The sequence below is a fragment of the Scyliorhinus canicula genome, chromosome 17 (assembly GCF_902713615.1).
Source record: "Scyliorhinus canicula chromosome 17, sScyCan1.1, whole genome shotgun sequence".
Classification (NCBI taxonomy): Eukaryota; Metazoa; Chordata; class Chondrichthyes; order Carcharhiniformes; family Scyliorhinidae; genus Scyliorhinus; species Scyliorhinus canicula.
This window is the reverse complement of record NC_052162.1, coordinates 122,821,603-122,845,247: the sequence shown is the minus strand read 5'-3', so window position 1 is coordinate 122,845,247 and position 23,645 is coordinate 122,821,603. Positions and strand designations below refer to the sequence as shown.

General features: G+C 48.1%; 1 protein-coding gene across 1 annotated transcript; it reads right to left on the bottom strand.

Annotated features, from left to right (window-relative positions):
* Positions 1-1,544: 1,544 nt before the first annotated feature.
* Positions 1,545-22,001, bottom strand: LOC119951770 (oocyte zinc finger protein XlCOF6-like). Its single transcript, XM_038775109.1, has 3 exons — positions 20,626-22,001; positions 2,417-3,094; positions 1,545-2,245 (listed from the first exon to the last, which is right to left on the bottom strand). The coding sequence occupies exons 1-3, from the start codon at positions 21,801-21,803 to the stop codon at positions 1,999-2,001; spliced, it is 2,103 nt and encodes a 700-aa protein (XP_038631037.1). The 5' UTR covers positions 21,804-22,001; the 3' UTR covers positions 1,545-1,998.
* Positions 22,002-23,645: the final 1,644 nt, after the last annotated feature.

The window sequence follows — 23,645 nt, the reverse complement described above, 5'->3', positions numbered from 1 at the left end:
TGGTATACCACACCTGAAAAGCAACCACAATATGCTCACCCCTCACTGCCTTTAAGTTCACAAAGTCAACCCAATAGATAGATTTTTATCCCCCTCGAGCTCCCAATTTCTTATGGGCCAGTGTTTAGAGAACCCCAAAGTGTATCATGGAGTTCACCTGACCCACAACTTTTAATAGAGTGTGGTTATGGGGAGTACAAGGGCCCACTTTACAGGTGTGGTGCAACAGAGAACTAAGAGTATTTTTAAACAAAAACAATGTTTATTCTATGAATCCCATTAACATTTTTAAACACACACAATAAACATCTTAGCACCCATCAACTAAAATACTCCCCTGAAAGAATACTGTACTCTATAAGTAACCCTTAGTCTTTCCTTACAACATCCATAAGACAAAAGACCCTTTTTAACACAGAGATCAGATTTAAATTCACTACTGAGAGCAGTTATCACTTTGAAATCCTCAAATGATCTGGAGACAGTCTTTAGATTGCAGAGATAGAGCCTTATACAGATGTTTGCTTTTCCTGCGGCTATCCGGCTCTCAAAAGGAAACTAAAATATACTGTAGCTGCCTGCTCAAAAACAAAAGTGTAAGACAGACAGCCCAGTTCCACCCACACTCTGACATCACTGCAGCTATCTGACAAACACCCATTTCATAAAGGTACACCTACTACAGCTATTCAATAAACACCTATTTCTTAAACGTATTCGCATATGACAGCGGGAAGGGAAAAGGTTAATGGCTGTTACTCACAGCGGGTGGTTGAGGACACTTTCCGTGATCTGGAGGCCAGACCACCTGAAGGATCCAGCACCGTGTCCTCAATTATGATCGAGGAAGGAGAGCTTCCATGAGGATAGGCAACGATATCCACAAGGTATAGTTTATTACACAAGCGGGGTGCACCAGAACAGATATCGGTTCATGGCAATCTTGGATCTATTTTTGATCCGGGGGGCCTGTTGTGGGAAAATATCGGGGCCCATGTTTTTCTATATATATATTTATTCACATGTCCATTCACATCTCCGTTTAATCACGGGATAAATGTACAAACGCACAAAGGCAAGTCATACGTCACTAGAAAATAGGGACAGGTTAATTCAGACATCCAGGCAGGCAGTAATCAACACAGGCCATCTACACCCACAATGCCAAAAGTCTGAAAAACCCATTTGAATTAGCAAAACAATCAGGGAAACTGCACTGAGACAGACAGACTGCTCAGAAATCCAGAAAGATGGTTATCTTCGGATGAACATGGAGGGGAGGCCGTTAACACCACATCACAGTTAGAACAACCCTTTGAAATGCTAAATGGGGGCCAGGAATCGGCCGGAGATGCAATTATCAGGTTTGTTTCAAATAATTTCTGTACTTAATGTGATTATACGGACCATCCAGTATTCAATAAAACAAAAAATCTATGTTTTTTTAAAAAATAAATTTAGTGTACCCAATTTAAATTTTCCAATTAAAGGACAATTTAGCATGGCCAATCCACCTAGCCTGCACATCTTTGGGTTGTGGGGGCGAAACCCACGCAGACACGGAGAGAATGTGCAAACTCCACACGGACAGTGACCCAGAGCCGGGATCGAACCTGGGACCTCGGCGCCGTGAGGCAACAGGGCTAACCCACTGCGCCATGGTGCTGCCAAAACAAATCAATGTTAATATTAAGTTTTACATTTATCCAACTATCTGTACTCTGTAAAAACAATTAACATATCAATACGACATCGGACAGTACAACTGGTCATTGCAATGTACAATGGGGGAGAGACACGGACTCGTTGGGACCTGCAGCATTCAGGCCCGAGCCTCTGTATGTCCACATACATGTGAAACAAAGACTTTTCCTTAAAGTTCACCACAGTCTCCAGGACTCAACTTTAATTCCCTCCAACACCAACTGTCAGAATGAACAAAATGCCGTCCTGGATGTAACTGAAGCAGAAACAGTAACAGCAGAATCCACCCCATTATCACTTGTGAAGTTGTTCGTGACTGAGTAACTGCCAGGAAACACAGAATTCCTTCCCACACACAGAGCAGGTGAACGGCCTCTTCCAAGAGTGAACTCGCTGGTGTCTCTGCAGGGTGGATGAGTAACTGAATCCTTTCCCACACTGAGAGCAGGTGAACGGCCTTTCACCAGTGTGAACTCGCTGGTGTCTCTGCAGGTGGGATGAGCAACTGAATCCTTTCTCACACTGAGAGCAGGTGAACGGCCTCTTCCCTAGTGTGAACTCGCTGGTGTGTCTGCAGGCTGGATGAGTAACTGAATCCTTTCCCACACTGAGAGCAGGTGAACGGCATCTCCCCAGTGTGAGCCCTCTGATGTTTCTTCAGGGTGGATAATTGAAAAATCCCTTCCCACACTGAGAGCAGCTGAACGGACGCGGTTTCCCAGTGTGAACTTGTTGATGTCTCTGCAGGCTGGATAACTGAGTGAATCCCTTCCCACACTGAGAGCAGGTGAACGGCCTTTCCCCAGTGTGAACTCGTTGATGTCTCTGCCGGGTGGATAACCGAGTGAATCCCATCCCACACGGAGAGCAGGTGAACGGCCTTTCCCCAGTGTGAACTCGCTGGTGTGTCTGCAGGTGGGATAATTGACTGAATCCCTTCCCACACTGAGAGCAGGTGAACGGTTTCTCCCCAGTATGAACTCGCTGGTGTGTCCGCAGGTTGGATAAATGACTGAATCCCTTCCCACACTGAGAGCAGGTGAACGGCCTTTCCCCAGTGTGAACTCGCTGGTGCGTCTGCAGGTGGGATAACCGAGTGAATCCCTTCCCACACTGAGAGCAGGTGAACGGCCTTTCCCCAGTGTGAACTCGCTGGTGTGTCTGCAGGTGGGATAATTGACTGAATCCCTTCCCACACTGAGAACAGGTGAACGGTTTCTCCCCAGTATGAACTCGCTGGTGTGTCCGCAGGTTGGAGGAATCACCGAATCCCTTCCCACACTGAGAGCAGGTGAACGGTTTCTCCCCAGTGTGAACTCGCTGGTGTGTCTTCAGGCCGGATAACTGAATGAATCCCTTCCCACAATCCCCACATTTCCACGGTTTCTCCATGTTTTGGTTCTCCTTGTGTCTCTCCAGGTTGGACAATCGAAACCTTACCCACACACAGAACACGTGTACAGTCCCTCCCCGCTGTGAATGGTGCAATGTTTTTTTCAGACAGTGTAACTGGTTGAAGCTCTTTCCACAGTCAGTGCTCTGGAACACTCTCACCTGTTTCTGTGTCCCAAGGAATCAAGTGATTCTGTCAGATCAAGACGTGACATTTGAGATTTCTGTCTGTAATTCCTCCTCTTCTAATATCCTGGAAAAACAATTGACAAAAGTCATCACTGTCAGTACAGGACAGGAATTCAAAACAGACAATTCTGCTTCCGATGGAACATTCTTCCCTCTCTCTTCCCAAAAGCTGTAAATCTCCATCCCACACACTCTCCCTCCATTCTCACTCTGCTGTATCTAATATTCACCCTCCCAATTCTCCTGAAGGTGCGGATTCAGGCTGATTGACAGATCCCTGCTCACTGCTTCCTGTCCTGGACACAGTGACCATAACAAATAGGAGCTGCAGTCAGCCATTTGGCCCATTAAACTTGCTGAACCCTTTGTTGAGCTCAATTGCCGATCTCAACACTATTTTCCCACACTATCTCCCATTTCCCTTGATATCTTTGTGGTGAATGTAACTCCGTAATTCACACTGTGCTGTATATACATGAGACCATGCATTTGTAAGCGCAGTTGCGTTGCCCGACCACTAGGGGGAGTAGCGCTGGGAATGCTTAGGAGTTTGTACAGGGCTCCACCCTTGGCTCCGCCCATGACTCCTCCCCCTGGACTGCTGTATAAATACCAATGCTCAGAGCCAGTCGTTCAGTTCATCGAGAGTTCAACGCGGAACAGGCTGACTCTGTTGTAAGTAGATTAAAACCACTGTTCATATCTTAAAGCACGTGTCTAGTGAATTGATGGTTCCATCAATTTAATCGACTTAAGAAACAGTCAGGATCAATCATGGAATCAGCCCTCAAGCCTGAGCGACTGGAACTCGACCCACAGGATGCAGAGGCAAAAGAATTTTTTTCTCATTGGCTGCGGTGTTTTAAAGCCTACCTGGCAGAAGCAAGCACAGCCGAAACAACAGAGGAGCAGAAACTGAGCCTACTGCACGCGAGGGTGAGCCACAGAATCTCTACTCAATTAAACTGCGCCGGTTCGTATACTGAAGCCCTAGCGCTACTCGACAAAATGTATGTAAGGCCTGTAAATGAGGTCTACGCGCGACACGTGTTTACTACTCGCCGCCAGCGGCCTACGGAACCGCTCGCAGAATTCCTGAGAGAGCTTAAAACTTTATCTAGTGACTGTAATTACCAGGCGGTTACTGCGGCAGAACATAGAGAACTTGCTGTACGCGATACCTTGTTGCAGGCCTTAGGTCAAATTACGTGCGCCAACGACTGCTGGAAAAGGGGGCCCTAAATCTTGAAGCGACTGTTGAACTTGCTACCACTATGGAGGTCTCCTTCCGCAGCCTCACCTCGTTCCCCGCGGACCCCGCGACCCCGTCATGGGCTCCCGACCAGCGACTCCCCCAGGCCTGCGCCACGCGGCCACCCAGCCACAATGCTGCTCCAGCCTGCCACTTTTGCGGCCAGGATCAGCACTCACGTCAGCACTGCCCAGCCCGCAACGCGACCTGCAGCAGCTGCGGGTGAAAAGGACACTATGCCAGAGTGTTTCTAGCGATGAAAGCCCCAGCCTCTAACCCTCCCACGGCTCAAAGCACTCGTTCCCTGAATTCACAGGCCCACAGGCCCCGAAATGCTGCAGCCTGTATGCCGACTCCGCCCCCGCCCGACATGTGCGACTCATGAGGGCAGCCATCTTGGCAATCCTCCTCCATGCGGCCGGCCATGTGCGACTCATGGGGGCGGCCATCTTGGCAATCCTCCTCCATGCGGCTGGCCATGTGCGACTCATGGGGGCGGCCATCTTGGGATCCATCCCCTTCAAACTCTGAAACTCACCTCGACGACTACGAACTCAGAGGGCAGTCATCACGGGGCCACTCCAGCACAGCTGATCGAGCCGCCGACGACCCGCAACTCAGCGCAGTCACCCTGGACCAATCGCGCCCGAAGCATCTGCGAAACTCGATGGCGACAGTCCAAATTAACGGGTACAGCACGCCGTGCCTTTTCGACTCCGGGAGCACCGAGAGCTTCATACACCCAGATCTGGTAAGACGCTGTTCGCTCCCCGTTTTCCCCGCGCAGCAAACTATCTCCCTCGCTTCGGGCTCCCACTCTGTCCAGATCCAAGGGCACACCGCCGCGACGTTCACAATCCAAGGCGCTAGCTATGCCAAATTCCAGCTCTACGTCCTGCCCGAACTCTGCGCCCCACTCTTATTAGGCCTTGATTTCCAGTGTAATCTCAAGAGTCTCACCCTCAGTTTCGGCGGACCCCTGGCCCCACTCACTATCTGCAGCCTAGCCACGTTGCGAATCTCCCCCCTCCTCTCTTTGCCAACCTCACCCCGGACTGTAAACCCGTAGCCACTCGCAGCAGGCAGTACAGCCTGGAGGATAGGGTGTTCATCCGATCGGAGGTCCGAAGGCTTCTCAGTGAGGGGATCATAGAGGCCAGCAACAGCCCCTGGAGAGCTCAGGTGGTGGTCGTCAAGACCGGAGAAAAATTCCGTATGGTTGTCGACTATAGTCAGACCATAAATAGATTTACGCTCCTTGACGCGTATCCCCTCCCCAGGATTGCAGACATGGTAAACCAGATCGCCCAACGACCTCTGCCACCCGGGGGTCACCCGGCTCGCCCACTCCATCAAAGCCTGAAATCTGCCTTTCTCCACTGAGGAGGTAAAAGCCGTCACCAGAGACTGCCCGATCTGTGCAAACCGCACTTCTATAGACCAGACAGGGCCCACCTGGTCAAGGCTTCTAGGCCCTTTGAACGCCTCGCGGTCGATTTCAAAGGGCCACTCCCCTCAACTAACAGGAACGTTTACTTCTTAAACGCCATAGATGAGTTCTCCCGCTTCCCATTTGCTATCCCGTGCCCCAATATGACCTCCCACACAGTCATTAGGGCCCTGCACAGTATCTTCACCCTATTTGGTTTCCCCAGCTACGTGCACAGCGACCGGGGTTCGTCCTTCATGAGCGACGAACTGCGTCAGTACCTGGTCGACAAGGGCATCGCCTCGAGCAGGACTACCAGCTACAACCACAGGGGGAACGGGCAGGTGGAGAGGGAGAATGCGACGGTCTGGAAGACCGTCCTACTGACCCTCCGGTCCAGGAATCTCCAAGTCTCCCATTGGCAGGAAGTCCTCCCAGATGCGCTCCACTCTATCAGGTCCCTCTTATGCACAGCGACCAATCAGACCCCTCACGAGCGGCTCTTTAGTTTTTCCAGGGGCACTACCACGGGGTTCTCTCTCACGGCATGGCTGAAGAAACCGGGCCCTGTACTCCTCAGGAAGCACGTCAGGGCGCACAAAACCGACCCCCTTGTAGAGAAGGTGCGCCTGCTTCACTCCAACCCCCAGTACGCCTTTGTCGAGTTCCCTGACGGTGTCAGGACACCGTATCCCTCCGGGACCTTGCACCCGCCGGATCCAGCATCCCCTCTATCACTACAGATGCACCCCTCACCCTAGACCCCACCCAGCCGCCCCCTCGCGCTCCCGAGCCCACTAGTTCGCTCCACCTGTACCGCGCACCCGCACCAGCTAACCCCCAGCGCCCCCAGTCCAACCAGACGTGTATGGAGCTTGGACAAGATCTTCCCTGGAGTCTGCCATCGTACCCCAACCCACAACACCCGTCCAGCCACCGCAGGAGGCTGCAACCCCGGTGCTCCGCAGATCGCAGCGGACAGTTCGACCACCGGACAGACTCAATTTATGAACCACCACCCCCGCTGGACTTGATTATTTTGTAGGGGGTGAATGTGGTGAATGTAACTCCGTAATTCACACTGTATTGTATATACATGAGACCATGCATTTGTAAGTGCAGTTGCGTTGCCCGACCACTAGGGGGAGTAGCGCTGGGAATGTTTAGGAGTTTGTACAGGGCTCCACCCCCTGGACTGCTGTATAAATACCAATGCTCAGAGCCAGTCATTAAGTTCATCGAGAGTTCAACGCGGAACAGGCTGGATCTGTTGTAAGTAGATTAAAACCACTGTTCGTATCTTAAAGCACGTGTCTGGTGAATTGATGGTTCCATCAATCTTCACTATCTCGAAACCTATCAATCGCGAAATGGAAAATACTTGCTGACAGACGTCTGGAGTAGAGAATTCCAAAGCTTCACCGCATCCTCGAATGAAGAATTCACTCCTCATCTTCACTTTCACTTAATTTTCCGACCTGTTCCCCATGACACTCAACTCCCTCGTCAATCGGAAATCTGTCTAACTTCACGGCGCCGAGGACCCAGGTTTGATTCCGGCTCCGGCTCACGAATCTGCACATTCACCTCGTGTCTCCGTGGGTCCCATATCCACAACCCAAAGATGTGCCGTGCAGGTGGATCGGCCAAACTAAATTGACGTTTAATTGGATAAAAAATGAATTGGGTACTTTTAAATTCAAAAATGTTTTGGTCAGGGTGGGCAAGAGTCAAAATCCAATCCAGTGACTATCCACATGTGCTTCGTGTAAGGTTCTGGTCAATGCCCACCCCTCCACTTTTCATCCCAGTCCAGGAGGTGGAGACTGGGCTCCGGATGAGTAATGGCGGCCGCAGCTCCCAATATCCCCCATGCTGGAGAATTCGCTCCATCTGCCATGTGGGCAGATGGACCGGAACTGCACATGTCCAAAGGGAAAAAAAAGACTGGGTACTTCAAATTAAAAAAAGAAATCTGTCTAACTCATCCTTGAATATATTCAATGACCTCCAGACTCCACTGGCCCCTGAGGAAGAGAAATCCCGAGGTTAACAACCCTCTGAGGTAACAGATTACTGAAAATATATGACGTAGTTATAGTACAATACGAGAAACAAAAATTATATGTACTGTACAGAACCATAAATAATATATCTAAACTGTACCATATAACAACTCTCGACCTATCTCTGGCCGATATTAATTTATTGACCCTTAAATGTTCACTGATGCTCACTGAATCAAAAGGAGGGACTGTGGTAACATAGCCGGCCTAGTTTTAAGCTCCATTAAAATTGGATATCCGAAATTAAAGAAATGGACACTTTAAGTTAAACGAGTCAGCACCAGCAAATGGCCTGCTGGGAATTCGAACTTGGTCAAGTTCGAATATACAAACTCCGACATGTCTGGAACTGCCCTACCAACTCGCCATCAACAGATCATTGCACTCTATTCATTGCACAAGCCCATTGTCAGTGTCCCAGATCGAGCCAGACTCTTGTGCACCCAGGAAAACAGGTTATGTGCCAGCAGACACCACAGAGGTGGACACCTGGGGGCGGGGCCCAGTGTCCTGTCAAGCAGACATCAAGAAACCCATTGGATGTTGTGACCCTCTCCCGAGAGCTCATTGGCCAGAAGCCAGAGTAGTTTCTGGAAAAGGCGGGGAGGAAGGAGGATAAAAATAGATGTCCAAAGCACACCAGCAGTGAAAACCTGATGTTGGAGATGACCCTGACCAACACCAGACTGACCAGAGAAGGAAGGAGGGAGGAAGCTGCCATTGAGACTAACTTAGTGATGATGGACCAGAGAGGCTGGAGGATTGGATCTACAGTTCAATCCAGCCACCTTTGGGGGTAGTATAGCCGAATCCTGGATATTTGTTGTATACAAACTTGGGTTAATTTACGGATTAACTTTGTTCAATAAAGATTGTATTTTGTCCATTTTTCTCCTCACTATTAAAAGACACCTGGGTGAACTTTGATTAAAATACTGGTTGACATATCTGTGATTTTCCAGATACAATAGGATGCCCTATTGTTATTGCTCTTCCTCTCTTTCCCCTCTCCTGTACAGACAGGCTGCTTGTGGTGCCAGAAACTTGCCTCTGTTCATACTCCCCGGAGGAACCAGCCTTATCAGCCTCCAAAATGGAATACCGATTAGCGAGCGGGACCCCAGGAGACTCCTGAAATACCCGCCTCTTTCTCTTGGACTGCCTGGCGGTCACCCATTCCCTTCCTTCCTCAAGTTCCTTCAGCTGCGGTGTGACCACCTCTCTGAACATGCCTCACGATGCTCTCAGACTCGGGGATGCTCCACAGCCGCCGTTCCAGCTCTGATACCCGAGCTTCCAAGAGCTGCAGCTGGACACACTTCCTGCACACAATGCTGGTCCCGGGAACTGGAAATGCACCTGGATTCCCATATGGAGCAAGAGGACCAAACCATGGCTTTGTGCTCTCCTGCCATGAGTAAACCCTTTAAATTAAAAAATTTAAAAGAATACTATATATTTAAACAATAAATCAACAAAGTCCCTCCCCTCATTATGTGGAGACAGTGGCGTAGTGGTATTGTCGCTGTTTTAGTAATCCAGAGAGCCAGGGTGATGCTCTGGGGACCTGGGTTCGAAACCCACCAGGGCAGATGGTGGAATTTGAATTAAATAAAAATCTTTAGTTAAAAGTCCAATGATGACCATGAAGCCATTGTCAATTGTTGTAAAAACCCATCTGGTTCACTCATGTCCTTTAGGGAAGGAAATCTGTCATTCTTACCTGGTCTGGCGATCATGTGACTCCAGCCCCACAGTAATGCGGTTGTCTCTTACATGTCCTCAGGGATGGGCAATAAATGCTGGCCAAGCCAGCGACGCCCACATCCATGAAAAAATAAAGTAAATACAAAACAATGACTTACAATTTAATATAGGATGAAAAATACCCACCAGGACTGGTGAATTTCCAGCTTCAGTAGGGGATATGAATCCTTTCCCACATTCCCCGTATTTCCATTGTTTCTCCTTGCAGGTGTCTTTCTGCCTCTCAACATTCAATTCATTTGTTGAAGCCTTGTCTACACACAACTCGTGTTGGGTCTTTCCCTGCACCAATTCTTTATGTTTTCTTCAAGCTATATAACTGATTAAAGCTCTTTCCCCATTCTGTGCACTGGAACACGATTACTCAGATGTGTGTGTATCTCGGTACTTTTCCAGTCAAATTGATTCATAACATTTTCTGCAGCAGACAGAATAGACAAATGGTTATCCAACGATGAAAGGCTAATGAATAGAGCAGATCTGCAGCTGATGTTTGGTGTGAGGTTTCTGTCTGCAAATCCTCTCCTTCTGATATCCTGTAAAAGGAGTTTTAAAAATGTATCACTGTCAGTACAGGATAGAAATTCAGAACATTCTGAAACATTCTTTCCTCTCTCATTCCCCAAAAGGTGTAAATCTCCATCCCACACACTCTCCCTCCATTCTCACTCTGCTGTATCTAATATTCACTCTCCCAATTCTCCTGAAGGTGCTGATTCAGGCTGATTGACAGATCCCTGTTCACTGCCGATATTAATTTATTGTCTCCTGAAACGTCAGCCACCTGCTGGGTAAACCAGAACCTTTCATTGTGTGAGAGCCTGAATCAGCCAATAGGAATCATTTTGCTCGGCGGTGACGTCTCTGCATTGCAGTGCGCAGGCTCGGCGCGGGCTCCCCGCTGGGTCCCCACTCATTGTTGTGCCTCCTCGAGACAACGTTTCCAGGCAACCGGCTGACGACTCCGGCCAGAGCGAGAAGCCGCTCGCCGGCCTCCCCTCCCCCACCCGGCCAGCGACTACGCATGTCCAAAGGAGAGGGGGAACTGAGCATGTGCGAGGGAGTGCCCACCACCTGACCGTCCAGCATTGGCGTTGACCAATGGGAAGAGTTGGACGACCAGAAGGACTCTGGTCCTGCAGCCAATGGGAGTGATTGAAGATTGAGCTTCACACAGACTGAAACCTCCTCCTGTCTCTAACCTCTGTGAGTAAAACACTTTCTTTTCTCCCCCTTTCCATTTATTTTCTCATTCTCACCTTCAATTGGTCACTTGCTGCAACTGATGGGAAAGGAAGTGAATCCAGGGAGGGTGCAGACTCTGGAAAGATTGGCCCAGGTCTCTCTCTCTCTTGAAGACATTGACATCCTTTGCTCCCTCAGCTTGACACATTTATTTGTCTGGCTAAAAGGACGGGCTCTTTCCTAATGTTCACAATTAAAGTTCTGATTTCCCCAACATGGCTGACATTTAAAGTGACAGTAAATTAATATCGGACAGGGATAATCATAATAATAATCTTTATTATTGTCACAAGTAGGCTTACATTATCACTGCAATGAAGTTACTGTGAAAAGCCCCTAGTCGCCACAGTCCGGTGCCTGTTCGGGTACACTGAGGGTGAATTCAGAATGTCCAATTCACCAAACAAGCACGTCTTTCGGGACTGGTGAGAGGAAACTGGAGCACCCGGAGGAAACCCACAGACACGGGGAGAACGTGCAGACTCCACACAGACAGTGACCCAAGCTGGGAATCGAACCTGGGACCCTGGCGCTGTGAAGCAACAGTGCCAAACACTGTGCTACTGTGCCACCCCATATGATATGTCTAGTGTTATTATATGGTATACATTCGATAGATTATTCAGAGTTCTGTAATAAAGCACATTTGTTATTATTTCTAGCTGTTTAATATAGTATAATAACTCTGTTATATATTTCCAAAGATCTCTTCCAACCGATGGTTGTTAGTCTCTGGATTTCTCTTCCACAGGGATCACTATAGGGCGAGGGTCATTGAATATTTTTATGGATTAGTTGGATAGATTTCTGATTGAAGAAGGTTATGGGGAACAGGTGGGAAAATGGAAACAAAGCTGAGATGAGGAGGGATTTCTTCACTCGCGGATGTTGTGAAGCTTTGGAATTCTATACCCCAGAGGACTGTGGAGCCTCAGTCATCAAGTCTTTCCAAGACAAAGATACGTAGGTTTCTAGATATTGAAGATATCGAGGGATATGGGGGATAGTGTGGGAAAATGGTGCTGAGGTAGATCGGCCAATGATCTTATTGAATGGTTGAGCAGGCTCGATGGGCCGAATGGCCGACTGCAACTCCGATTTGTTATGGTTTCCGTGTCCAGGACAGGAAGCAGTGAGCATGGATCTGTTAATCAGCCTGAATCAGCACCTTCAGGAGAATTGGGAGTGTGAATATCAGATACAGCAGAGTGAGAATGGAGGGAGAGTGTGTGGGATGGAGATTTACAGTTTTGGGGGAATGGGCGAGGAAAGAATGTTCCATTGTAAGTAGAATTGTCTGTTCTGAATTTCGATCTTATGCTGACTGCAATGTCTTTTCCAAACTGTTTTACAGGATATTAGAAGAGGAGGAATTACAGACAGAAATCTCAAACATCATGTCTCAGTCTCACAGACTCACTCAATTTATCGGGTCCTAAATGTCATTGTCTTTGAATCTGGAGGGTGAATGGTTTACCGATCTGTTGACTTCAAAAGATTTTAAACATCAGTGTGAGTGGAAAAGCACCGAGACACACACACACCCGAGTGAGAGTGTTCCAGAGCACTGACTGTGGAAAGAGCTTTAACCAGTTACACAGCTTGAATAAACATCACACCATTCACAGCGGGGAGAGACTGTACACGTGTTCTGTGTATGGATGAGGCTTCAACTGATCGACAAACCTGGAGAGACACAAGGAGTAACAAAACATGGAGAAACCTTGGAAATGTGGGGGCTGTGGGAAGGGATACAGAGTCCCATCTGCGCTGGAAACTCATCGACGCATTCATACTGGGGAGAGACCATTCACCTGCTCTGTGTGTGGGAAGAGATTCACTCATTTAGTCTGCAGTCACACCAGCGAGTTCACACAGGGGAAACACTATTCACCTGCTCTCAGTGTGGGAAAGGATTCAGTAATTCATCCAACCTCCAGAGACATCAGCGAGTTCACACTGGAGTGAAGCCGTTCACCTGCCCTCAGCGTGGGAAGGGATTTATTCAGTCATCCAACCTACAGATACACCAACGGGTTCACCTACCCTCAGTGTTGGAAGGGATTCACGCGGTTATCCAGCCTGTAGTCACACCAGCGAATTCACACTGGGGAGAGGTCATTCACCTGCTCCAAGTGTGGGAAGGGATTCAGTGATTCTTCCACCCTGCAGACACACCAGCGAGTTCACACCAGCGAGAGGCCATTTACCTGCTCTCAGTGTGGGAAGAGACTCAGTGATTCATCCACCCTGCAGAGACACCAGCGAGTTCACATGGGGAGAGGCCGTGCACCTGCCCTCAGTGTGGGAAGGGATTCACTCAAACATCCACCCCGCAGAGACACCAGCGAGTACATTCTGGGGAGAGGCCAATCACCTGCTCTCAGTATGGGAAGGGATTCACTCAATTATCCAACCTGCAGAGACATCAGCAAGTTCGCACAGGGGAGAGGCCGCTCAGCCCTGCCTTCATTTTACACAACGATCCTCTGGAACCCACCAATACCCGAATAAACGGTTCTTAAAACACCGGTCTGGGTATTAAAGGCACGGGTTTAATCCTGTGTTGTGGTTTACCTATCACCTGACTGGTGTGACCAATTCGAGAGAATCGCACTACATTCTTTGCCGTCCTGGCCAGGAAGAATGCCTGTTGACTGATGCCTGGGTTTTCTGAATTTCCACAAGTCCTGCCGTTGGTATCTCGTGCTACCCGCAGTATTTCCCACAATATTTGGGATATCTAATGAACAAAAATCCACTCCTCAACCACAGATATATATATATTTTTTTTTAAATAAATTTAGAGTACCCAATTATTTTTTCCAATTAAGGGGCAATTTAGCCTGGCCAATCCACCTACTCTGCACATTTTTGGGTTGTGGGGGCGAAACCCACGCAGACACGGGGAGAATGTGCAAACTCCACACAGACAGTGACCCAGAGCCGGGATCGAACCTGGGACCTCAGCGCCGTGAGGCGGTTGTGCTAACCACTAGGCCACCGTGCTGCCCTAACCACAGATATATAAGGATGACACTTCCTCCTCAGAACTCCGTTCTCAATGTAGTAACACTTTGGAACCATTTCAGCCTCAACTTCCATGAGACCTAACTGTGCGAATCTACATAACTCTGGGTCAGCCTCCTGGGCGTCAGTTAATGAAGTCCTATCAAATACTTCCTCACAATTATCCTCATTCTCAAGGATAGTTTTGGCTGCTCTACCATCTGATTGTGGCGTGACTTTAATCTCTGGCGATGAACTTTGTTTAGCCATTGCCCTGGTCACCACACATGACGGAACAATATCTGGAAACTGTTCCTGGAACTGTTTTGTCTCCTTTTCTTCCCTCAGACTCTCTGCAATCATGGGTGAAGCTGCAACCTTCACAACTGCCAAATCATTCCCCCAAAGTAAGTCTACTCTGTCTACAGGCAACTTCTTAACCACTCTAACAACCAGAAGTCCTGACAATAAATCACACTCCAATTGTACTTTATACAATGGAACTGGGATATAATCTCCACTTATCCCATTCACCAATACCTTGGGCAGGATTCTCCGTCCCGCCTCACCAGAAATCTGTTGCAGGGGGCCCCCGGGATTCTTCATCTCGCCAACCGGCCAATGGGGTTTCCCATTGTGGGCAGCCCCACGCCATTGGGAATTCCCCGGGCTGCCGGTGAAACGGATAATCCCGACAGCGGAGAATCCAATCCCTTAGCTTTCATTGAACTCTCCAGAGGAAAAAACAAATCCCTCTCCAGCGAGAGAGTTTGTGTGGGACCTGTGTCCCTTGAAATAATTTTGGGTTTGGCTCCATCATTTGATGAAAATGGGGTGATCTTCCTCTCAGATCAAAGCCCTGCATATCTCTCATCGACCTCATTCACCACACCTGCTTCCACAGCAGAGTTTACCTCAGGTCTCCTAATTCCACTTAGAGCTACTGTCTGCTCTGTGTTATTCTCCACTTTTGATCCCTTTTCAGAATCCCCCTTATGAATCTCAACAAGTCCCATGGGCTTTCCTCACAACGTCCAACAGGCTGTACGAATGCTTCCCACTTTATTGGAACAGTAACACTGAGACCTTTGAGTCTCACCTACACGCTCAGCCCCTTCCTTCCTGGTCTGAGGAGACGACCTCCGAGCATTCCCAGCTATCTATTCCTTACCTTGGCTACCTCTCTTCATTTCACTCTCCCACTTCCTATCCTTAACCAAATTATGGGGGTGACGGAACAAAGATTTACATTTATGGATCAGCTCATAATGGTCAGCCATTATTGCTGCTTGTCTAGCCATCATCCCCCTTTGGTCTTCAACGTAGATTCTTATCACAGAAGGTATTGAATTCTTAAATTCTTCTGGGAGAATGATTTTACTGAGAGCACCATCGCTGGTTTCAACACCCAATGCTCATACCCACTAATTAAAATTGTCCTGTTTAACCTTTTCAAATTCAGTTTCAATCTGTCCTTGTTGTTTCCTTAAATTCCAAAGCTTTTGCCTCAATGCCTCCAAAACTAATTGAAATACACCCAGAATAGTCTTTATCTTGTTGTAACCGTGAGACAACCCCTCTGACAGGGAAGTATAAACTTCCTGCACTTCCCCATCAGTTTACTTTGCATGAGGAATGCTGTCTCTTCCTTCGTCAACTCTATTTGAGTTGCTATTTTCTCAAATGCCATGAAGAATGTTTCTACATCTTTCCCCTCAAATCTTGGTAGGGCCTGTATAAATTTAAAAAGATCCCCACTGGGATTTGGACTAGGAAGGGTTCCTCCTCCTTTTTAACTTTCCTCACTTCTGCCTTTAAGTCCAACCTTAATTCTCTCTCTCTCCCTCTCTTTTTTCTCCCTCCCTCTCTACCCCTCTCCCTCTCTATCTTTTCTTCCTTTTCCCACATCTTCATGTTTTTAATTCCCTCTCATGCCCAAACTGCAACCACATCCTCTCCAGACCGGAGTCCCCACCAGAATGTGCTACACGACCTGGACTACTTGCTCATGAGCTCTCCTGTGTTTATTTTATTTTTTTTATTTAGAATTTTTTCCAATTCAGGGGCAATTTATCATGGCCAATCCACCGAGCCTGCACATCTTTGGGTTGTGGGGGCGAAACCCACACAAACACGGGGAGAATGTGCAAACACCACACAGACAGTGACCCAGGGCTGGGATCAAACCTGGAACCACAGCGCCATGAGGCAGCAGGGCTAACCCACTGCACCACCATGCTGCCCACTGTCCTGTGTTTATAACAGACCCAGGCACTCAACTAATACATAATATATATGTCCCTTCCTAGATTTAACCGACACCTCTACTTTTAATTGACTTGCCAATTCAATCACAATACTCAACCAAGGCAGTGGATCAATCCTTTCACTCTGGATCACCAGCTCTCGACTTCTGGGTGACTTTGGCGATGTCTCTTGTTCTGTTGACTGAAGTCTGTCCTCTTCCTTCATGTTGTGTTGCGTGTCGAGCTCCAGAGAAATGTAGCTTATTAAACCTTTCTACCAACTACCTCTGCACATGGTCTGATGGTAGTGAACCAGTGTTCTGATTGGCCCAAGCAGCCCATGATCAGTTCCTGATTGGTTAAATGGGACACGATCAATGTCTGATTGGACTCTGAAGGATATCGGTCACCTTGCTGATGTGTGATGTCACTTTCTCATTGTGGTGTCACTTCCTCATGATTAATATTCGTCAGGCTCATCGTCCCAACTGATATCATAGAACCACTGAATCCCTACAGTGCAGAAAGAGGCCGTTCAGCCCCTCAAGTCTGCACCGGCCCTCTGAAAGAGCACACTACCTAGACCCATTCCCTACCCTAACCTGCACATCTTTGGACTGTTGGAGGAAACTGGAGCACCCAGAAGAAACCCACACAGACACAGGGACAACGTGCAAACTCCACACAGACAGTGACACATGGCCAGAATTGAACCCGGGTCCCTGACGCTGTGAAGAGGCTGTGCTAACCATTGTGCCACCGTGCTGAGATGATACATCTTCAGGTGTCATGTGTAACTTCTTAGTGACTGCTGGTGACTGAAGCAAGTTACTTAAATACAAATAACTGAAATTACACAAGATACACAAACCTAAACTAATACAGCAATTCCTACTGAACACAGAAAATAAATCCATAAAGCTGATTGGTGTGTGAAAGTTTAAGGAACAAGACACAAATTACAAAATAAAATTTTCTATTCATAATTACATGTTCCTAAGAAATAAAAGTCACAGAAATGACATAACCACAACACCATTACAGAAACTGAGAATAGAACCCACACCAATGGAGAAAATCTGTTGTAGAATTTGAAGGAAAGTGACTACTTTGCTGCAAGTTTAAAAGTGAACACAATTTAAGACACAGAATTTCTCCAGCATTGACAGAATTAAACTATAAGAAATCCTGCAATAAAATGTAACAGAGATTTTCATTCAGCATTAGTCCTGTGGTAAAACCATAAAATTAAACCTACTTTGGCCGAAGACAATATGGCACAAGAGACAAATGTATTTATTTTAGATCTACCTGTCGTGGTGGATAAAAAATTATTTCTTGGGATGTGGGTATCGCTGGCTGGGCCAGAATTTGTTGCCCATTCATAATTGCCCTTAAACTTGCTCGGACATTTCAGTGGGGGGCAGTTAAGAGTCAACCGCATGTGTGTGGGTCTGGAGTCACATGTGGGCCAGACTGGGTAAGGATAGGCAGATTTCCTTCCCTGAGGGACATCAGTGAACCAGATGGGTTCAAAATGGTTTCATGGTCATCATTAGGCTTTTAATTCCAAATTTTTATTGAATTCAAATTTCACCATCTGCCCTGACGGGATTTGAACCTGGGACCCCAGAGCATTACCCTGGGTCTCTGGATTACTAATCCAGCAACAATACCACGAGGTCACCGCCTCCCCCATACTATCCAGGACAAAATAAATGTCCTTCATTATCTCTTGTAGACCATTTCAGCAGCAACGTCCACACCAAAGCTCAATGAGCATCAGCCCCACTGGAAGCAAAGTGGTGAGACCGACCAGAATGTACCTGTTGTGCAGAACCTTGGTCAGACCGCAGCTGGAGGACTGTGTACAGTTTTACTGCCCTTATCGCCAGAGTGGGAGCGCAACAAACATTCACCAGACTTGTTCCGGGGACGGCAGGGCTGCCCTTTGAGGAGAGATTGGGGAAACCTGACCTGTGTTCTCTAGAGTTTCAAATAATGAGAAGTGATCTCATTGAAACTTACAAAATCCATAAAGGAATAGACAGGGTTGGTGCAGGTGAGATGTTCCCCCTGGTTGGAGAGTCTGGAACCAGGCGACACAATGTCAAAATAAAGGGGAAGCTACTTAGGACTGGTCTCGGAGGAGACATTTCTTTACTCAGAGGGTTGTGAATCTTTGGAATTCTCTACCCCAGAGGGCTGTGGGAGCTCCGTCATTGAGTGTGTTTAAAGCAGCGACTGACAGATTTCTAAATCCCAATAACACAAGGGGCTGGTTTAGCACACTGGGCTAAATCGCTGGCTTTAAAAGCAGACCAAGTCAGGCCAGCAGCACGGTTCGATTCCCATAACAGCCTCCCGGAACAGGTGCCAGAATGTGGCGACTAGGGGCTTTTCACAGTAACTTCATTGAAGCCTACTTGTGACAATAAGTGATTTTCATTTCATTTCAAAAGGAGATGGGGATAGTGTGGGGAAAAAGGCAATGAAGTGAATGATTGTATTGAATGGGAGAGTAGGTTTGATGAGCTGAATGGCCTGCTTCTCTGATACAAAGATAGAACACACAGTGCAGGAGGCCATTCGGCCAATCAAGTCTGCACCAACGCACTTAAGCCTTCACTTCTACCCTATCCCAATAACCACATCTAACCTTTCTTTGGTCACTAAGGGCAATTTAGCATGGCCAATCCACCTAACCACCATGTCTTTGGACTGTGGGAGGAAACCAGAGTACCCGGAGGAAACCCACGCAGACATGGGGAGAACATGCAGACTCCGCACAGACAGTGACCCAGCGGGGAGTCGAACCTGGGACCCTGGCGCTGTGAAGCCACAGTGCTATCCACTTGTGCTGCCCCCACAGGGAGGAAAGTAAATTGTGAAGAGGACATAAGGAGATTACAAAGGGATATAGATAGGTTAAGTGAGTGGGAAAAGATCTGCCAAATGGAGAATAACGTAGGAAAATGTGAAATTGTCCGTGTTGGCCAGAAGAATAAAAAAGCTTATTATCTAAATGGTGAGAGATTGCAGAGCTCTGAGACTCAAAGGGATCTGGGTGTCCAAGAGCATGAATCACAAAAGGCTAGTATACAGGTACAGCAAGTAATTAGGAAAGCTAATAGAATGTTATTGTTTATTGTGGGGGAATTGAATACAAAAGTAGGTTATGTTCCTGTGAGCGGGAATGAATCCAAAAGAATCCCTCGACATTCAGATCTGCTTCAAACATCAAACAGTTTATTGTTGTAACACCGGCGGGGAGTAAGCCTCTGGGTAAAAGCAGATACATCGCCACTGAACAAAGGGAATCATCATCATTTATACAATTTCAAATAGTTAGTCAGCCCAACTCAGCCGGACACGATCCAATCACAATGATTATAGATGACACATATTGACTGGTAGATCCAATGAAAGTGTTTACTGGGCAGCAGGGAACTGCGTGATCAGCTCATGGACAGCTAGGGGGTTAGTCACGAACTCATGATGTCTTCCAGATCCCCTCATCGACCGTCCTTGGGTCTTGTGTATACATAACTCCCGTATCTTAACCTTGTTACTGACTGGTACATTGTCAGAATTCCATCAGAGCATTCCCCTTTGCGTGAGAGAGAGAGAGCTGACTGGTGCTGATTTAATCTGACGGTCACCACACCTCACTCGAGGGGCAATGTTGAGGGGGCAGGGCCTTCACGGATGACCTCAGCCGGTACGGCAGGTGAACCCACGCTGTTGGTGTCGCTCAGTATCACAAACCAGCCATCCAGCCAACTGAGCTAACCAATCCCCAGAAATATTAGTTATTGCCCATCTCCCATCACACCATTTAATGTTGTTTCTCAGTCCATGTCAGATAACCTGCCCTATACCTTGATAATTTTCTTCTGCAAGAAACACAGAGATAAATTAAACAAAAGAACCATGTACCTCCATTGCCCATCTCCATGGCAAGGTGGCATGCTTTAGAGGGATCCAAACAGAAATGGGAAGGAAACATCTTCCAACTTCCAAACTAACTTTCAATCTCTGATCCTTGTGAAATGTGAAACCAGGTATTCACAACAAGGCTCAAAGAACGTCAGCCCACTGGAGTCAAAGTTGTGACACCGGCCAGTCCAGCAGAAGAATCACTCCAACCATCCCCATTGACCAACTGTCAGAATGACCAAAATGCAGTCCTGGATGTAATACAGAGCATAAACAATAACAGCAAAATCTAACCCCTGTAATCACTTGTGAACTTGTTCGTGTCTCAGCAGGTGCGATGAATCACAGAATCCCTTCCCACATTCACAACAGGTGAACAAACTCTCCCCAGTGTGAACTCGCTGATGTGCCTGCAAATGGGATAACTGAGTGAATCCCTTCCCACATGGAGAGCAGGTGAATGGCTTCTCCCCAGTGTGAACTCGCTGGTGTCTCTGTAGGTTGGATAACCGAGTGAAATCCTTCCTACACTGAGAGCAGGCGAATGGCCTCTCCCCAGTGTGAACCCGACGGTGTGCCCGCAGGTTGGATAACAAAGTGAATCTATTCCCACACTGAGAACAGGTGAATGGCCTCTCCCCAGTGTGAACTCGCTGGTGTGTCTGCAGGCTGGACATATGAGTGAATGTCTTCCCACACTGAGAGCAAGTGAATGGCTTCTCCCCAGTGTGAACTCGCTGGTGTCTCTGCAGGTGGGATAAGCGAGTGAATCTCTTCCCACACTGAGAGCAGGTGAACGGCCTCTCCCCAGTGTGAACCCGCTGGTGCGACTGCAGGTTGTCTAACCGAGTGAATCCCTTCCCACACTGAGAGCAGGTGAACGACCTCTCCCCAGTGTGAGTTCGCTGGTGTATCTGCAGGCTGATCAACTGAGTGAATCCCTTCTCACACTGAGAGCAGGTGAACGGTTTTTCCCCTGTGTGAACTCGCTGGTGTATCTGCAGGTGGGATAACTGAGTGAATCCCTTCCCACATGGAGAGCAGGTAAACGGCCTTTCCCCAGTGTGAACTCGCTGGTGTATCTGCAGGTTGGATGAGGAAATGAATCCCTTCCCACACTGAGAGCAGGTGAACGGCCTCTCCCCAGTGTGAACTCGCTGGTGTATCTGCAGGTTGGTTGAGGAAATGAATCCCTTCCCACACTGAGAGCAGGTGAACGGCCACTCACCAGTATGAACTCGCTCATGTATCTGCAGGCTGATCAACTGAATGAATCCCTTCCCACACCGAGAGCAGTTGAACGGTCTCTCTCCAGTGTGAACTCGCTGATGTGTCCGCAAACTGGATAACTGACTGAATCCCTTCTCACACTGAGAGCAGGTGAACGGCCTCTCCCCGGTGTGAACTCGCTGGTGTGTCTGCAGGTCAGAATACTGAGTGAATCCCTTCTCACACTGAGAGCAGGTGAATGGTCTCTCCCCAGTGTGACTGCGGCGATGAATCTCCAGTGCAGATGGGACTCTGAATCCCTTCCCACAGTCCCCACATTCCCATCGTTTCTCCATATTTTGGGTCTCCTTATGTCTCTCCAGGTCGGACAATCAGTTCATGCCTTGCTCACACACAGAACAGTCTATTCCTGCTGTGAATGGTGTGATGTTTTTTCAGGCTGTGTAACTGGTTAAAGCTCTTTCCACAGTCAGTGCTCTGGAACACTCTCACTCGGGTGTGTGTGTCTCGGTGCTTTTCCAGTCACACTGATGTTTAAAATCTTCGCAAGCTGACAGACGAGGAAACATTTCTCCTTCTAGATTCAAAGTCCGATGATGTTCAGGCCCTGATGAATCAAGTGACTCAGTCTGATCGAGACGTTTAGTTTGAGATTTCTGTCTGTAAGTCCTCCTTTTCTAATATCCTGTAAAAACAATTTACAAAAGACATAAGTGTCAGTGCAGGACAGAAATTCAGAACAGACAGGGTCTCCGGTTGCGACATGTCAGGAGCGGCCGCATATGAGGCAGCTCTCATTCGGGGACTTTGTTTTCATAGAATTTACAGTTCAGATGGAGGCCATTCAGCCCATTGAGTCTGCACCAGCTCTTGGAAAGAGCACCATACCCAAGGTCAACACCTCCACCCTACCCCCATAACCCAGTAACCCCACCCAACACTAAGGGCAATTTTGGACACCAATGGCAATTTATCATGGCCAATCCACCTAACCTGCACATCTTTGGACTGTGGGAGGAAACCCACGCACACACGGGGAGGACGTGCAGACTCCGCACAGTGACCCAGTGACCCAAGCCAGAATCGAACCTGGGACCCTGGAGCTGTGAAGCATTTGTGCTATCCACAATGCTACGGTGCTGCCCGTTTTCACCCGGTATTTGAGGGGGTTTGGGGATATTTCAAATTTGTCAATGGGATAAAGCTCCCATACTGTGTTAATGTCCAAGAAACCAAGTTTGAAGAAGCCAGCGAGCAAAGAATCGTCATCCGATTCAGATTCTTTTCCAGGCTCATTGGAAACAAAATAGCGGCGGCTGCTGCCGAAGCGAAAGTTATAGTGTTGTCAGTTGAGATGCTCATGGGCATCTTAGCAACAGCCGACTATCTCCGAGGATCTCCCAATATCAATTGAGGAGCCCTATTCGATCGATATTGGCAAAAATGGACGAAACAGTAAAGGGTTGCAGGGCATGGGTCTGTTGGCTGATAATAACAAATCTCTGCCAAAGTAGGCGACTTAGAGAATCGTTCCAGGAGACAAACCCTTCGTGTTATGGGGCTGCCGGAGGGATTGGAGGGCCCGCACCCGACTGAATACACGTCCAGGATGTTTGGGAAGATGGTGGGGAGGGGGGACAGTTGTTCCCTCCCGAGGTGGATCAGGCCCATCACTCGCTCTGTCAGACACCTCACCCAGGAGAGCCACCTCGGGCAATAACCGTCAGGTTCCACAGTTACAGGGATAAGGAACGAGTCCTGAGGTGGGCGAATGATCACCGTAACTACAAATGGGATAGCCATGCCATCAGGCCCCATCAGGGGGGGCGGAGCTGCCAAAAAAGAGGGCGGCATTTATCAAGGCCAAGGCTGCACTTTACATACTTGGAGTTCGGTTTGGGGCGGTTTACCCGCACACCTCCGAGTGAGTTTTAATTCAAAAGATCACTACTTTTGAGGTGCTGGATGATGCCGACGCTTTTGTGAGGAAGCTCAGGCTGGGTATATTTTGTATTATATATGGGGTCTTGTTGTTATTGGAGAGGGATTGTGGTTTTGGGGTCTTGTTGGGGTTTCTTGTACCAGTTTGTATTTTACTGTTTTTGTGGGGGGGGGGGGGGGGGGGGGGGGTTCCTTTATTTAAAGTTGGGTGCAGGCGGGGAGAAGGGGTTGCTGGT

Coding starts and splice junctions, on each gene's coding strand:
- LOC119951770 (XM_038775109.1), bottom strand. CDS start 21,803: ATGGAGAAACGATGGGAATGTGGGGACTGTGGGAAGGGATTCAGAGTC. Junction 3,095..20,625: donor CATCAGCGAGTTCACACTGG/GGAGAGTTTGTT, acceptor GAACCAAAACAT/GGAGAAACCGTGGAAATGTG. Junction 2,246..2,416: donor CAAGTTCACACTGGGAAACC/GCGTCCGTTCAG, acceptor ACTAGGGAAGAG/GCCGTTCACCTGCTCTCAGT.